At 34.7% G+C, this 16,828-nt stretch overlaps 1 protein-coding gene and 1 pseudogene across 11 annotated transcripts in view; one reads left to right on the plus strand and one right to left on the minus strand.

The window, feature by feature from the left end:
* The window catches only part of Hook3 (hook microtubule tethering protein 3), a 166,811-nt gene that overhangs the window by 75,165 nt on the left and 74,818 nt on the right, over positions 1-16,828 (plus strand). For 9 of the 11 annotated variants that reach the window (XM_078031291.1, XM_078031290.1, XM_078031297.1 and 6 more), the window contains exons 3-5: positions 1,587-1,659; positions 7,846-7,896; positions 13,674-13,806. In XM_078031291.1, the coding sequence (XP_077887417.1) occupies positions 1,587-1,659; positions 7,846-7,896; positions 13,674-13,806 (257 nt within the window). The remainder of the gene's footprint in view (positions 1-1,586; positions 1,660-7,845; positions 7,897-13,673; positions 13,807-16,828) is intronic. The other 2 variants (XM_078031294.1, XM_078031293.1) reach the window with 1 other exon arrangement.
* Positions 5,472-6,399, minus strand: LOC110597323 (chromobox protein homolog 1 pseudogene; annotated as a pseudogene).

A 16,828-nucleotide genomic window follows, 5' to 3' on the forward strand; every position in this document is an offset into this window, starting at 1 on the left:
AGTGGTCAAGCGCCCCTGAGTTCAATCCCTGGTACACCTCCCCCACCCCACCTCCACCCCCCAAAAAGAAACAGGCTTCAGCTGGGCGAGAGGTGCAAGCCTATAATCCCAGTGACTCACAGGCTGAGACAGAGAATCATAAGTTCAAAGCCAGCCTCAGCAACTTAGAGAGGCCCTAAGCAACTTAGTGAGTTGCCCTAAGCAACTTTAGTGTCTCAAAAGTAAAATATGAAAAGGTCTGGGGATGTGGTTTAGCACCCCTGGGTTGAATCCTTGGTATAGGGGGAAAAAAAAAGAAAGAAAGAAAAGAAAAAGGCTTCAAAAATAATTAACTGAGGGCTGGGGATGTGGCTCAAGCAGTAGCGCGCTCGCCTGGCATGCGTTCGGCCCGGGTTCGATCCTCAGCACCACATACAAAACAAAGATGTTGTGCCTGCCGAAAACTAAAAAATAAATATTAAAAATTCTCTCTCTCTCTCTTCTCTCTCACTCTCTCTAAAAAAAATAATAATAATAATTAACTGATCTCTATAAAAATAACAGTTTGGGGTTATGTATTTATTACCTAAATATTTTTTTCATAAGGAAAGTTAAAAATACTAAGTAGCTGTTGCTTCATTTGAAGCTAATTGGAATAAAATTTTGTACTGATTGTATTTATTGGCTTGAATTACACCAGAAGTTTAAATAGATTTATTCTAACTTATCTGTCTCATTGCCTTTTTTTTTTTTCCCCCAGGGGTAGGGGAGTTTGAATAGAGACAGGTGTGTCATGGAAAGATCATGGTCTTAGCATTTGTTAGGCCAGGACAAATACAGGTGCCCATCCAGGTTTTGGACAAATGATATAATTTCTTAGACTATCCATTTGAAAACTTTAAAATAAGTGAGTTGCTGGGTGTGAGAATTTTGAAGTTTCTTTTTCTTCCTAGTTGTTTGTTAGAAGTATGGGAGATTTTCCTAGGAAAAATAAAATTAAAATAAATAAATACAAGTATAATTAGGTTCTATCCATGTTTTAATATATTTGTTCATATTAATGTTAGATTTTAAGCATTTTATAAACAAATGTTTAGACTGTATGTAATGTCTAAACCTAAAATAGATTCTCAATAAATCTCAAGTTATTTAAAGAAACCAAAATTTAACTACATTGTGGGTGGTCTTTGAAGTATTAGGTGATAGAGATCATTAAAAATATTAACTAAAAATTTTTAAAAATTTTTTAGTCTTTTAAAAATTGTCATTGATTTTGACTTTTTTTTAGATATTTGCATAGCATCTACAATTAATTCTAGCACTTTCAACTAATTTTTTAATATACTAACTTATGTCACCATTTTTTTCCTGTTAGGGGTTTTTAATAATAAAATACATATTTTTAGGACAGCTAAAAACAGGTTGAATTTAGAGAAATCTGCTATAATTACACATGGTCTTTTATACTGAGTTATTTTGTGGCTGATGTGTGGCAAATACATTTTTATGCTTCACTTAAATAATGGTATGGGGTGGGATTCAATTGTCTGTTTTTTAGCATGATTAGCTTACATGATTTTAATATACTAGCATTTCTTTATTTGCAGAGATCCTGCATATTTTGATGAAAATTGGCTAAACAGAATCAAAACTGAAGTGGGAGATAATTGGAGGCTAAAGGTATTTCTTTTTGTTGTACCATCTATTGAATCTTTAAATGTTTGTGTGTGTTTGATATTTGTTATGGTGGTGGTTTTTGTTTGTTTGTTTGTTTAGTCTAATACATTTAGTAAGTTTTAGAAACCTAGGTAATCCGTAGTGAAATAACCTAGAATTAAAGATTGGAGGTATCCTGAAGTCAGTAAGACATAGTTAGTGAGGGCATGGGCTTTGGAGCCAGAGTACCTGTGTTCTCACACAGGTCTACCAGTACTTTCTGTGGGGAAGTGTTGTCATCTTTCTGTGTTTCAATTTCCCCACTGTAAAATACAGATTGTAATGGGATCTACCTCACAGAAGTAAGTGAGTTATTGTGTACTTAGAATAGCACACAGAGGCCGGGGTTGTAGCTCAGTGGTAGAGCACTTGCCTGGCACATTTGAGGCACTGGGTTTGATCCTCGGAACCACATAAAAATAAATAAATAAAATAAAGATATTATGTCCACCTATAACAACAACAACAACAAAATAGTGCATAGTATGTGTGTTGGTTGCCAATGATGATGGTTGTGTTGGTATTGAGAAAATGTTAATCATTATTTACTGTGTCCAAACACTCAAAGAATGAAACATTTTCATTTCTTTCCTAATAACCTTAAATTTCAGTATTTCTCAATCTTAAACCAAACCCACAATAAGAAATATAGTTTACTTTTGTAACCTGCTACCCACCTGAATGTGTGTGCATATATAGGCAAGCAGCTTATTATTCATACTTTATATACTGATGTTTTTATTTTATTTTTTCAAATGTTGGTTGCAATCCACTAAATTTTTTTTAATATTTTTACATAATTATATGCTCACAGGAAGTTGGTCCTGTGTAACTTTTCATCCAGTTTCTCTATTGGTAGAATCATCTATAACTATAATGCATTATCAAAATAGGGAATTAAACTTTTTATGATGTACAGATCATTTAGATTTTACCAGTGTTGCATGTATTTCTGTTTGTATGTTCAGTTCTTTGTCACCATCTCATGGCATAGCGTATTTCATTACTAATCACAGGGTACAGAACTATGGTATCACCAGAGGCTTCTTGGTGCTGCCTTTAAAGCCACATTCATAATACCAACACATTTGTGTCCTTGCAACCATCAATTTCTTCTACTTTTCTGTAATTTTGGTACACTAGATTGATAGATTTTTTTCTTTTTAATATATACCAGTATATACTAGTGGAGACTCAGAAATGCAAATGATTAAGCATGTAAAGCCCCTGATCTGTCTAGATTTTTTTTTCCTTTTTTCATTCATATATTCATTCACAAATATGTTTATGAACAAAGGAATGAGTAAATGATGAGGTCTCGCTCTGTTGCTCAGGCTGGTCTTGAACTTTTGGACTCACGTGGTCCTCCCACCTCAGCTTTCTGATTACCTGAGACTACAGAAGCATACCCACCAAGTCCAGCCCTGGTTTGTCTTTATATTTCCCCCAGAAAGCACTTGCTTGATTAACAGGTGTTGGTTGCTTAAGTATTGGGACTGACAAAATCTAATTCCTTCTTTTTTCTAAGCAAGGGAATGAAAACTGTTTAATGGCTCTGTTTTAATTTCTGAACAACCTTTCAAGATTAGGCAATTAAAGTAATCATTATATAATGTTATAGTGTGTTCAAAACAATTTAGGCATGTTTAAGATAATGCTACTAATCCTTTTGTGTTTGCTTGCTGGCTTGATCAAAAGGGGAGTTGCATATTCTCTTCCCAGTGTGCACAGAAACACACACATGCCCAGATGCACTATATTCGTTGTCATGAGTATGTGGCAATGGTATTTAGACAGATAAAAATACAGTTATACAGTAAAAATGTTTATTATATTCTTAATGTTTAGAACTGAAATTTGTTTTCCATATTTTACCTCAAGTTATACTTCCTAAATTTTATGATGCCATTGAGTAAAAAATATGGTATATATCTTTGTGATTGAGGAAAAGCTACTCTTTTAAATGAACATATTTGTTTTTAAAATATTCTAATTTTAAATATATGAGAAAAAGTATCATCTTAGAATTATAAAGAAAATAAAGAATTTTCATATCTCTAAATTCTTCCAGAAGAACAAACATGTTATTTTTGAAGTTTATTATTGTTTTTAATAAATGAGCAAGTTTTTAGTTTATTTTTTCTTAAAAATAAATGTCTTCAACCCTTGGGTTGCCCTTAATTAATTCAGCCTCTTTTTAAAAAAATATAAATCTATAGTTTTATTAAGACAAAAACTGACCATGTATAGGAAGTTTACATTTAAACAAAGTTTTCATAGAAATCTAACACAGGCCTAAAAAAGATTTTATAATGTAGCTCTAATACATGTTAATCTTCTAAGACCAGGTCTTTTGAAATCATTTGACCCTTAAATTGACTCAGTGAAACTTGTGCTGTCAGTGAATGAAACTTGCACTAATGGTTCCAGAGTTTAGAATTAAAAAATGAGTTTCCAGTAGTTTCTCCAGTAGTTTCCATCCTAAGAGCATGGGCTGTCCTCTTTCTCTAGTCTCCTCTTTACCTTCCTTGGTGCCCCCCCACATCCCTCCCACCTGTGCCCCTCCCCATGCCCCGCTCCCCAGTATATCAGCCATTGGTTTGGATGGACAAGCTGATATTTATAACTTCATAATTGGGAAAAAAAAAAGGGGGTCTTTTTGTTTAACTTCAGGAATTAGCACCTCTAAGACAGAATGATCTGCCTAAATATACTCTCCCAATAAAACACTTTCCCATCTCAACTCAGTTTCCATCTCCAAAGTGGCAGCTGTGATAATTTTGTGGGGAACAACATTAAGCTCACTTTGGCTCATAAGTTTCAGGCATTCACAGCCTTTAAATAGTCTCTCACAAGTCTTCATTTATGGTGCCAATGACATTTTTTGAAATGGTAAAATACTTACCTCTTCCAATCATTAGTTACTTGTTTTTTCCATTGTTTTACCATATTCCCAGTCAGGCCCCCATTTTTAAAAAATTGTTTATTTTATTTATTTTAATGAGGTGCTGAGGATCAAACCCAGTGCCTCACAAGTGCTACACAAGTGCTCTACCACTGAGTCACAGCCCCAGCCCCTCAGGCCCCAAATTTTAACTACAGTGATCCTATTCATTTCTCTTCTACCCCATCCTATCCTTCCCACCCCCAAATACTACACCATTAATAGCCAAAAACTATATACATGCTGCACTATAAAAAAAGCAAAGTTAAGCAGGGTATGATGGTGCACACCTGTAATCCTAACAACTTGGGTGGTGGAGGCAGGAAGATTGCAAGTTTGAGGCCAGCTCAAAGCAATTTAGTGAGACCTATCTGAAAACTAAAAAGGCTGGGGATGTAGCTCAGTGGTAAAGCACCCCTGAGTTCAATCTCCAGTACCGGAAGAAAAAAGAAAGAAAGCATTATTGGGAAGAGGGCTATGGGTTGTGGAGATGTTCTTGGAAGATTGACAGTACCTTTTTGCTTTCCCACACACCCAATTCTCCAGAGTTTGACCTTCATCGAAGGCTCTTTGCTTTTCTCAGTAAAGTGTAGAATGGGTTGCCTTGAAATACTTATCTCCTCTCCTCCCCTGGAATGGGTGTGCAAATTGTCCAGCTTGGAACAGCTTTTAAGTGCTTGGGCTGCTGCAGGACACAGATTTAAGACTGGTTCTTCAAAGGACATCTTCTCAAGCTACCTAAATTGTGTCAAGATAAGTAGAACTCCTCCTCTTCCCACTTGAAACCCAGTCTGAGGCAACAAGGGTTGAGACTCAGGAGAGTTAATTCTTATTATCTTTTTTTGTTGTCATCCTCCAGGGTGTGGGAATGCCATTGAGTCAGCCTTTACCCATAGAGTGCTATGACAGCCTGTGAGCACTTGACATTGGCTTCCTTGGAAGGGGTGAAGTCAGCCTTGTCAGAGTTTTTCAGCTAAAGTCTGTAGCTCCATTATTCAGCTCCAGCTTTAAAACCTGGGCAATGCCTTTTTTTCCTTCTTCTTTGGTTTGCTCTTTTCTTCATTATCTTGAGAGTCAGAATCAGCTTTGCACTTTCTTCCCTCTGATTTATCTATCTGTCCTGGGCTGTTTTCTATGACCTTAGAAACTCAGCAATGAGCTCCAAGGAATCCAGGTTCTCTTCTGGCTCTGTATGTTGTCCTCATCTGAGAAAACTTTGTTTTAGGAGGTACTTCACTTTGCCCTTTACAACTTGACCATAGATAACCTTTTCCCCCCACATATTATTCTTCCTCTTTTAGCACCTCCTCCACTTTCTTGTTTTGTTTTTTCTCCAAAGTGCCTGCTGGCTTTCTAATATGAAGGGGGATGCTGCCCAGAGCGTGCTTAAGAATCTGAAAGGAGGGGCTGGGGTTGTGGCTCAGCAGTAGAGCATGTGCGAAGCGCTGGGTTTGATCCTCAGCACCACATAAAAATAAACAAAATAAAGGCATTGTGTCCAACTACTGTCCAACTAAAAAAGTATTAAAAAAAAAAAAAGTCTGAAAGGAATCAGTGTTAAGCTACTGGTATATCTTGTTGTGCCAGTTGGGGGAATGCTGCCTAGGAATGGAACAAGTTGGGTGGCTGCAGTCAAGCCCCTTCCTGAAAGCTGCAGCATACTGCAGGCCTTGCCAATATCCCTCAGCTCAGCCAAATAAAAGAGCTGAGCTCAGGGCTTGACTGCAGCCAAGGTGGTGCTTCCCTACCACCTGTTCCATGTAGATGTGGACTAATTTAGCCTATTTGATTCAATAGCCACAAGTTCTATCATTTCCTGTTCTAAAATGTCTTCAATTACAGGTCCTTAATCCAAAATTTGAAACTCTCTCTGGTCCTAAAACATTCAGACAGTGGATGCTCAACCTGTTCTAATATAGGCCAAGGTCAGCTAGATCAATTGGATGATCAACAGAATCATATCATATACACATTTAATTTAACATAGATTTAACTGTATGAGTTGGGGGAAAAAATTACAATTTGCAGTAAACATGGCAGTGATACTCTGTTATTTCTCCCAAATAACCTATTGGCCAGAGAATTTAAGCTCTGGGATGAGTAAACACTGGGCGATATCTGTGGTGTTTCCTTTTATTTCATTTTTAGGGTTCTTCGTAGAGTATAAAGTCTTGTAGTACTCAGTATTATTTATTCTAATGTTTCAAGATATGACAGTAAATTTTACAACCTGTCCTAAAAGTATTTACTTTGAAAAGCTAAAGAAACAGCAATCTTTTCCAACAGTGAGGGAATTTGGAGACATTATATTTGGTGGGTTAAGAGATCTGTAAGGGTAATTTTTACTATAGTTTTTAGCTTAGTGCTCTAAATTTAGAATTTAAATCTGTGTGTAAGTGATAGCTCCACTTTGCTGAGGAAAATAGCACTAAACTTGAATCTTCATTAATGACAGCAATTTTTTCTTTGTAGAAAATCTGAATAATTCAATGTAACTGTTAAGTCTCATTCACTTACCCAGCATTTTCTGTCAATGTGGTCAATACATTGAAACTTAAACTAGTTGGAAATTTAATTTTTTGCTTTTTTGTTGTACTAGGGATGGAACTCAGGGCTTTGCACATGCTAGCCGTAAGCACTCTACAACTGAGCTATATCCCCAGCCCATTTTTAAATTTGAGACAGGGTTTCTCTAAATTGCCCAGGCTGAACTTGAACTTGGAATCCTCCTGCCTCAGCTGTCTGATTATCTGGGATTACAGGTGTGAGCCACAGTGCTCAAGTCTTAATTTTTTTTTAATAAATTTCTTAGACCTGTTTTGATGATGGTAAATTCAAATATGCTCTTAAATTTTATGTATTTTTTTATACATGTTGGGTGTCCCTTATCTGAAATGTTTGGGGACCAGAAGTGCATCAGATTTCAGAGTGTTTTGGATTTTGTAATATTTGCGTTAGATTTTGTGGGTTGAATATCTCTAATCTGAAATCAGAATGTTCCAAATCCAAACTTTTGAGTACTAATGTGACTTTCCAAAAGTTTCAGATTTGGGAGAATTTAAAATTTCAGATTTTTGGATTAGGAATGCTTAACTTGTATATGCTTTATGATTAACTAGAATGATGTTTGGCTTAGAAAATTTTATGTTAAACTATATTTTGATTTTTGCTTGTCTTTGACCCAGTTGTTTTCTCTCTTTATACAGATTAGCAATTTAAAGAAAATATTAAAAGGAATCCTAGATTACAATCATGAGGTAAGGACTCTCTTCTGATTCTACTTGGAAGTATTACCATAGGATAATTTAATTTTATAATAGTTTTAAATAAGGAAAATACATTTTCAAATTTAATAATGCACCTATTTTCTCTTATTTAGTTTCTAGGATATTGGTTCCAATAACCATCTGTTACATGCCAAACAGATGAATAAGCTTTATTGCATTATGGGTAGTTTGTGGATGATTACTAATTTATGTTAGATTTTGCTTTCTACTATTAATTTTCCCTTCTTCCCTAACTTGTGAAAATGGTTTAGAGCCTGTGCACTATCATGGTTAACTTCACTGCCTACTTGTGTCTTATTATTTGGCAAGACCCTGGCCCTAGGTGAACTTACTTTACCCTCTGAATCTGCATATCACATTGCTGGGGAAATTTTCAGAGAGTGTGACTAAATCATTTCACTTTAAATTTCATGATCATAGATTCCAAATGGACACAATACTATGTAGAAATCTGCATTATTTTCCTATTGTTTTCTTCCCCCTGCAAGCTTACGAGTGTTAATGATTACATTTATAACCATAACACCAGTCTTCCCATTTCAGTAAGTGTGACACTTCCATCCACCCTAGTACACCGTACAATCTTAACAATTCACACTCCATCTCTACCAGGTACTGAGGATGAACAAAGAGTTCTTTACCACTGAGCTATATCCCCAGCTCTTTTTATTTTTTGAGACAGGGTCTTGCTAAGTTGCTGAGGTTGGCCTTAAACTTAGCAGTCCTGCTGCCTCAGCCTCCTGATTACAGGTGTATGCCACTATGCCCAGCCCTTCCTTCTTTTAATACCATCTGCAAGATCTATTAAACCTTCAAAATAGAGTTTTCTCCAGCTCTCCCACCACGACCCTACACCAAACCATCATTAGCTTGTGTTTAGATTACTAAAACACCTAACAGATTTTACCATTATCCTTTGGTAGTTGGGTCTCCACTTTCAAGCTAGGATAGTTTTTAAAAATATAAACTAGAATATGTCAGTTTCCTTCTTTAAGTCTTAGGTGATTTTGTATTGCCTTGAAGATCAAATCTACATTTCTTACAATGTACCACCAGGTGTTACACGATCCTCTAACTACTTCTTACACTACTTTCTCCTCACCAACAACACTATAGCCCCTTCATCCTCCTCCTGTTCCGCAGATATGCCAAACCCCTGTGTGCCTCAGAGCCTGCACTCCTAGTTCTCTTGATATATGTCATGTTCTTCCTTCAGCTCTTGTCATTGCTAGCACATACTTATTTGAACCTATTCTTATTTCCCAGAGATGCATTCCCCAAGTATGCGCTATCTCAGCTGGGACAGCAGTTACTTCAGCCCCATTTATTCACAGCACTGTGTTTATTCCCTTTGATCTTTGCCATATTTGGGATCTTTTTGTTTTGTTTTGTTTTGTTTACTTGGTTGTCTCACCCTCATATTAGTCATGAAATGAGGTTGGGACCAGACCTGATGTAGTCAGTGTTACATCCCAGCCCCATTGCATAGTATTACCACATATTTGGCACTCTAGATTTTCTAATTATCTCAAGTATGTGGTGAAGCCCTCCTGTAATTTCAGCTACTGGGAAGGCTGAGGTGGGAGGATCATAAATTTGAGGCCAACTTCAGCAACTTAGATCCTGTCTCAAAATAAAAAATAAAAAGGTCTGGGCTTGTGGCTCAGTGGATTGAATTGCTGAGTTCAATCCCCAGTACCATAAATAAGTAAATATTTATAAATATTAGTAAATAGATACTATAAATGTTTATATATTTGGAAATATGTAAATAGATGACTACTCTAAAATTAATAGTATTTATTTACATAAAGTAAATACTAATTTCCAAGAAAAATACGACACTTAAGACGTATAACAGTATGTGTAGGGTTTGTGTTAGACATCTTGACAAATGTGTAAAGGAGTATTTTGTTACTGTTACTTCTTAAGTGTACTAAGAAGTAATATTTATTAGATCTTTTGGCTTAGAAGAAGTAATTGTTTTTGTTCTGAGCATTGTGCCTATTTTGTGAAGTATAAATGGTAATTTTCACTAAAGTTTTACAGTAAAAAAGAACGAAAACTTTTATCAAAGATCATGATGATGTTTCAGGAACATTTTATTGAGTGTTATTGTGAGGAAGGTATTATTTGTAATGCTGTACTCTTACTAGCTGTTAGAAGTCCTGTTATCCCCATCTTACATGTGAGAAATTTAGGTCAGGTAATCTAACCATATATACCTCTTTCTGTTAATCTATTTTTTTTTTTTTTAATTCCTCCAACTATTCTATCTCTACTCCACAAAATGTTCCTTGTCAATGTTTTGGTCCTTGAGTCTATCACTGTTACTCTGTGGCTTCAGTCAGCATCATCCAGTCATGCTCCTTGTATTCAGAGAGTAGAAAAATCCAATCTCTGAAGATGGAACTTTTATGTCTTTGGAACTTTTCTAATGCCCTTTTAAGAGCCCAATTCTATTCAGTACTAAATGATTATGACAAAGAATGGGAGAATAAGTAAAACTAAAATCAGTATATATAGTTGGTATTTGCTTAGTTTGTGCCTGCACAACTATTTAGTAAGCATACTATGTGACTCATTATCAGTCCTCATTTATTCTCATAGCCCAGTGTTTTTTTTTCTTCTGACTACCTACTGTAATTTGTAATTGTGTATTTCTTTGTGCGTTTACTTATTCATTTTATGCCTTCTACACCCTACATAAACTCCTTGAAGGCAGAATACTTCTCTGTTTTTAAAAGCCTTTAACAGAATAATTCTAGTTTTAGAAATTTACCTACTAAAACTTCATAACAGCCACTCAGAAGTCTGAGGCAGGAGGATCACTTGAGCCCAGGAATTGGAGGCCATCTGGGACAACAGAGTGAGTGAGACCCTATTACAGTAAAATAAAATAAAACTACTTAGGGCTGTCTACCTCGTCATTATTTCATAGTAGGTAAGAATTGAAAATAACCCAAATGTCTAACAATAAGAAAATGTTTTGTAAATACCTTGCAACCATAAAACTTCATATTAATAAAAACTATTTAATAATATGAAATATGAGATTGTATGTGGCATATGATACCAGTTTTATAGAAAATATACATAAATGTACTTGTAAAATATGTATGCAGATCCATAGTCTCTAATCCTTTAGACCAGATCCATTTTGAAATCCAGAGTGTTTTAGACTTTAGAAAGGTAATATGAGCCTGATGCAGTGGTGTACAACTCGGGAGGTTGAGGCAGGAGGATCACAAGTTTGAGGCCACCTTAGCAATTTAGCAAGATCCTGTTTCAAAATGAAAAGCACTGGGAAGTTAGTTTAGTGAGAAAGCACCCTTGAGTTCAATCCATAATATCTCCTTCCCACCCCCAAATAAAAAGGTAACATGGTATAACCATGTATTGTGTAAATACCCCCAGGCAGGTTCCCTTATCCTATTATGTTGATATTTCTGCAGTGAAACTATTTTTCACTCTAAATGGAATAATAAGAATAATAAATAAACTGTTCATTTATTACCTTTCACCCTTATCCTGGGAAGAATTCCTTTGTCCTATCCTACCTTATATTCCATTGACTGAATAATATGTATTTCTTGTTCCTGGTTGTTTTTTTTTTTTTTTTTTGTAAAGCACATTTTCCAATAACATCTTCTGAAAAGTACTTGATAGATAACTTTTTTAAGTCATGTACATTTGAAAACAATCTTTCTTGAGAGTTGAGTTGGTTATGGAATTTTAGTTGGAAATAATGTAAGTATTTTGAAGGCATTGCTGCATTGTCTTCTAACTTGCAGAAATGTTGAAATTTCATGTGGATTCTCATTCCTTCTTGGTAACTTTTTCATTTTCTGGAAATTTTTAGGATCTTTTTAAATCTCCCAAGTTTCAGGATGGTGTGCTTTGGTGTGAGGTGTATTTTTTGCAGGAAAAAAGCTTTATTTAAAAAATTATTACTATGCTTTGAGACTTTCCAAGTATTCAAACTACCCATCTATTAGTTTTAGTTTTAGAAATTTTTCTGATTTTTTTTTTTAATTTATATTTTTTCAATTTATTTTCTCTATTCACTTTCCAGCCTTTAAGCCTCCTGGATTAATCCTTTAATTAATTAGCTAACCATTTCTCTTGTGTTTTTGCTCTGTTTTCTGAGATAATCACACACCTTTCTTCCAGTTTGTGCATCAGAGCTTTCATTTATGCTATCATATTTTCAATTCCCATAAGCTTTGCTCTTTTCTAAGTGAAACTTTTATATCCTGTTCTTACTTTATGAATGTAATACTTTTTCTCACCTTTCTGTGAGTACTAATCACAGATTATTTTTACTTCCATATATTTTTTTTTACTTTATTTATTTATTAATCCATCTGCCCAGGTTCCTCCCAGTAGGCATCACAGTTAGCAACTGCCAAGGAAATAAATGATCTTCCTCCCACTCCCATCACTCCTTCTCCCCAGCCATAATGATCTTGATATTGTTGGAATTCCAGTACACTCCTATCTCAGTACTTTGCCCCAGGCTAAAATCTTGTGTGGCTTGTTCCTCCACATTTTGTTATGTGATTTTCTGGTTTATTCTAGATCTCTATTCATTTTGTTGTTGTTGTTGTTTTGGAAAGTTATTATTTTATTTGGGGGGGGTGTTTTGATTTTGTATTTTGGTTTTTGTTTGTTTGCTTGGTTTTGGGCCTGGGGATGGAATCCAGGGTCCCACGCAGGCTAAGCACAACTCTGCCACTGAGCTGTATCCCCAGCTACTCTGTTCAGATTTTGTCTGAGGAAGATTTTGTTAGAAGCTTTCATTGACTGCTTATCTGAAATAGCAGCACCCCTTCTGCACAACACCCATCAGTTTTTCATTGTAAAATAAACATATATTCAGAAAAGTATGTGACATACTTAACAGTTAATTATAAAGTGAACAGTCTTATAATAGGTCTGTGGAACATTGTCACCACCTTAGAAAGCCCCTGTGTTCACCTTTCACAACCTCTTCTTTTCACTTCCTATCTGCAGCATAGAGTGATCCAGAGTATGTAAAATAAAATTTAAAAATCCATTCTTTGGCAATTATCAAGAATACAAATAATAAATGTTGGCAAGGATGTGGGGGAAAAGGTACACTCGTACATTGTTCATAGGACCACAAATTAGTATAGTCACTCTGGAAAGCAGTATGGAGATTCCTCAAAAAACTAGGGATGGAGCCAGCATATAAACTAGGTATCCTATTCCTTGGTATATATCCAAAAGATCTAAAATCTGCATACTATAGAGATGCAGCCATATCAGCTTTTATCACAGCACAATTCAGAATAGATAAGCTATGGAAACAACCTAGGTACTTGTCAACAAATCTTGCTACCAGCATTTAAGCACTCAAATGGAGTGAATGTGACTATAGGGTCTGAGTTTTTATTTAATCTCGGCTTTTTTGGTGTCCCCTAGTTCAGAACCTTTTGTTTAAGGTTCACAAAAAGCAAACATCTCATCCTTCTTGGAATAGTAAAAGGATCAGTACACAGCTTCTTTTCTCAGTGTGCATATCACATGCCAAATAGTGACTTAAGTTGCTTGAGTTATCAGGATTGTTATAACTTAGGTATGTGAGGTAAAAACAAATTGGGAGTGAGATTGAACAGCTGTGTCCTTGGCAGTCAGTTTCTAGTGATTAAAAAGTAATCTATCAAATATTTCATGTGGTAATATAAATGTGAATGTAATTGTAATCTTTTGTTTCCATTTAGATTTTAGGACAACAGATTAATGACTTTACCCTTCCTGATGTGAACCTTATTGGAGAGCATTCTGATGCAGCAGAGCTTGGAAGGATGCTCCAACTCATTTTAGGCTGTGCTGTGAACTGTGAACAGAAGCAAGGTAATTTATATATTAGTGTATATATTTAAAATATTGAAGCAAAGTAATATATACTGTATATTTTATATATAAAGCACAGTACAAACAATAACATCTCTCAAAGGTCACCTGTTTTCTACAAATTTTTGCTAGTTTTTTTTCAATTTTTTTTTTTAGTTGTAGATATCTTTATTTTATTTATGGATTTTTACGTGGTGCTGAGGATCAAACTTAGTGCCTCACACATGCTAGGGGATCTCTCTTCCATTGAGCCACAACCTCACCCCAATTTTTTGCTAGTTTTAGTATTTTTGTTTTGTTTTGATTTTTAGTTTAAGCAAGTTTTGCAAGTTACAGTAAATTTGGTTGTGGTCCTCTTCTTTCTGTTTCTGGGAGACCACATAATTCTTTTTGAGTAGATTGTTTTGTTGTTTATTTTTTATTTTTGTGGTGCTGGTACTGAAACTCTACCTTGTACATGCCAAGTATGTGTCTACTACTGAGCTACATACCCATCCTGAGCAGAATGTTTTTAATGTATTTTAACTGCATTGGATATGATGAAATTTTATTGTTAATTGGACAAGGTTCACCTATTAGTTTGGAAAGTGAACACAGATGCCCAGCAGCAGTTCAGTGGGTATTCATGTCCACCTTCCCAACATAATCTATAATAGATGCCTTAGAGTCGACATTGTCCCACACCCCGCCCTTTTCCCCATACTATAGTTTGAAATATTTAGAAGTTTGTCTTTGCTGTGGGGAAAAGAGGAGAGAAGAGTATCATAATATGTTGTCTTTAAATGATAAAAATAGTTTGAAATTCTGTTCCCTCTAAATGTGGTAGATATTCTTCCCCAAGAAATCACTTAAGTCGGTTTTTTAAAGGAAAGAATATTACATATTATCCAGATTGTTTCATCCTACTTACTTATAAGTGATTATAAAACTTTTAGAAACACTATGGGATATTTCTTATTAACCTATCTAGCAAGAAAACTTGAAATTCAAGGGCTTTTGGGGATTGTTTTCACAAAGATGAACAAAGACTTTAAAATAAATTAATGATTTGTATATCAGTGCTAGAAACATCTCACCATATAAATATGAATTATTTTTTATTTTCTTTGTTTCCTTTGTATTGCAATCTAAACTATTGAATTTGAAGTTCCCAGAGCTGAATTTTATCATTTTTATCAAAATATTGGTCAATTTATTAGCTAATTCAGTTTGTAAAATGGCAGTTTAGAAAACATCTCTCTACTTGAGATTAAGAGCATGGGCTGTAATGCCTTGTTTTCAAATTTGATTCCACTTTCAGAAACTATGGAGGGATATTGAGCAAATCACTTAATCTCTGTATTTTAGTTTCTTAATAAAATGAAAATTTAGTACCTACCTCATAAGGTTATTTTGAGGACTCAGTGAGATATGTGCGTAAAACAGTATAGGTTCTTTCACATAAATGGTTCAAATGATCTTAGTTATGTGGAAACTCTTTTTTCTCTTTTGCAATACTAGGGAGTAAAGCCAGGACCTTGTCATGCTAGGCAAGTGCTATTGAGCTATATCCCCATCCTTTTTTGTTTCTTTTATTTTATTTTTTGAGACAATATATCACTGAGTTGCCCAGGCTGTCCTTGAACTTGGTATTCTCCTGCCTTAGTATTTCAAGTAGCTGAGATTACAGGCATACAACCACTGTGCCCAATGAAACATAATATTTTATAAAGTATTTTAAAACATTAATTTTGGTTCTATTTTCATTGTGTGTTTTGTGGAGTTTTAGGTTACTACAATTTTTTCAATGATAGTTATCATAAGGTGGTGTTTAGGGATTTATATTCATTTTCTGAATAGTGGAACATAAATTAGTAAATCAACTTACTTAAAGACTACTTTTAGTTAAATTTAGTTCACAAATTTTGTTAGAAAATATAGTACTTTATATGTATAGCAAATCTAAGATGACAGATTTGTTCTTTGCTGAAGATACTTGAAGACCAACTTTGATATGTAGATAACAATGTAATAAATATCTTTAAAAAATTTTTCCAAGTAGCTTTTAAATAGCTTTTCTAATCTTAAATAGCTTTTCTGTCCCCTCTATTGAGAGCTACTTATCTGCATGGAGATCACTTATTAAGAAATACTGTCAGATTTATCATAAATAAAGTGAATAAATAATACCCTCTTCTAATTGATTTATATCACAAATGTTTATTTTTATGTCACAAATGTTTATTGAACTGATACATTAGAGAATAGGAACACAGTGGTAGATAAAACAGAGACAGTACCTGCCCTATTGGAATGAGAGTAGAGGGAAAAGGCATTAAATAATAACATCAGAATGCTGGTGAGTTCCTCTGAAGACCAAGAACAGCCTGGATATGGGGTGAGGAAGCTATTTAAGTAAAGCTGTGGAGGATAATGGGTTAAGTATAATCTAAGTAGTAGAAACTGAATGTAAGAAAGTTACCTTTGAAGGATTTAAGAGCTCCACAAAACTACGATGAAGTATAGTGAGGAACAGATAAAGAAAAACAAAGCAGGAGAATAGGTAGATGAGGGTTATTCTAAACGATGACAATCACAATATTTTTCTTGCCCCTTCCCTCACCTTTGGTAATGCCAAAGAGATCTTTATTAACTTGTTCTTTGTTTTTTTGCGGGGGAGGGTGTTCTAATAGTAAGTTTGATAATAGTCAACGTTGTTTTCTTAAAACAGTGACTACTTTTACTGATCTGATTTAATTTTGTTTTTTTTTTAACAATGAATTTCTTTCTCTCTAGCTTCATTCCTTTTAGATTTTATCATGACATACTCATAGTAAATTTCAGTTGCTTATTCAGTTTAGCTGAAATATTCTGTAGAGTCATCTACAATCATTTTTTCCTCTGAAATTGTATAAATAATAAAAAAAATTTTTTTGAGCAGGATTTTAACATCTCACTGATTCAGATTTAGGGTATTCCTTGCTCTTAGGAACATAGTAGAAAACTAGAAATCAAATAAATGAGTTTCAGAATTACTAAGCAT

The sequence above is a fragment of the Ictidomys tridecemlineatus genome, chromosome 14 (assembly GCF_052094955.1).
Source record: "Ictidomys tridecemlineatus isolate mIctTri1 chromosome 14, mIctTri1.hap1, whole genome shotgun sequence".
Taxonomy (NCBI): Eukaryota; Metazoa; Chordata; class Mammalia; order Rodentia; family Sciuridae; genus Ictidomys; species Ictidomys tridecemlineatus.